Source organism: Cariama cristata, unplaced genomic scaffold, assembly GCF_000690535.1.
Source record: "Cariama cristata isolate BGI_N322 unplaced genomic scaffold, ASM69053v1 scaffold34771, whole genome shotgun sequence".
Lineage (NCBI taxonomy): Eukaryota > Metazoa > Chordata > Aves > Cariamiformes > Cariamidae > Cariama > Cariama cristata.
Window position 1 is genome coordinate 1,014 of NW_009599272.1, and position 667 is coordinate 1,680.

At 52.5% G+C, this 667-nt stretch overlaps 1 protein-coding gene across 1 annotated transcript in view; it reads left to right on the plus strand.

Annotated features, from left to right (window-relative positions):
* Nucleotides 1-223: 223 nt before the first annotated feature.
* The window catches only part of LOC104168880 (putative E3 ubiquitin-protein ligase SH3RF2), a gene marked incomplete at its 5' end in the record, with an annotated part of 4,918 nt that continues 4,474 nt past the window's right edge, over nucleotides 224-667 (plus strand). Inside the window, one exon of the mRNA XM_009709623.1 lies at nucleotides 224-482. Coding sequence (XP_009707925.1) covers nucleotides 224-482 — 259 coding nt within the window. The remainder of the gene's footprint in view (nucleotides 483-667) is intronic.

A 667-nucleotide genomic window follows, 5' to 3' on the forward strand; every position in this document is an offset into this window, starting at 1 on the left:
GGGTTACTGTAATGAATCCTAACCGTATTTGGGAATAATTTCTTATAAAACAGGTGCAGAAAGATGAAAGCCCTCATTATAATGGAATCAGAAACCTGAACTAACTGTATGGTCCGTAGCGTTTCCCACCAAAGCCCTGACTTAGGAGCAGTGCAGGCACATTAAAACCATCGAGTTCCCCGTTGGGCAAACTCCTGCTTTCCTTACAAAACCCGAAGTCTAGTCTGAGCTTATTTTCTTTTCCTTTTCAAACAGGAAATCTAATCTCTCTGACTCAAAGATTCCTTCCCTGTATGCCTCATGGACTCTATCGACCTCCTCACTCTCCTCCCAAGGGAGCATCTCAGAAAACGGCCCAAGACAAAGCAGACCTTTGAAACCGGCGCTGCTGCCCATGCCCATCACCTCGCCTGGGAGAAGCACGGCCACAGCAGCCTCAGGACAGGCATCTCTGCGGCGTGGACGCGGCAGCTCGAGGAAGAGTAAGTGCTTGGGAGGGTCCTCGGGGAGGGAGAAGCCAGACGCATCCCCCCCCAGACCATACTGGCTGCCTGCAATTAGCACCAGTCATAAAAAAAAGAAACACATGCTGCCAGAACGGCAGCTCTTCTGAGCGGGCCCCGCCAGGGCTGGGCTCCTGCGTCAGGCTGAGCACGACGCGAGCAGA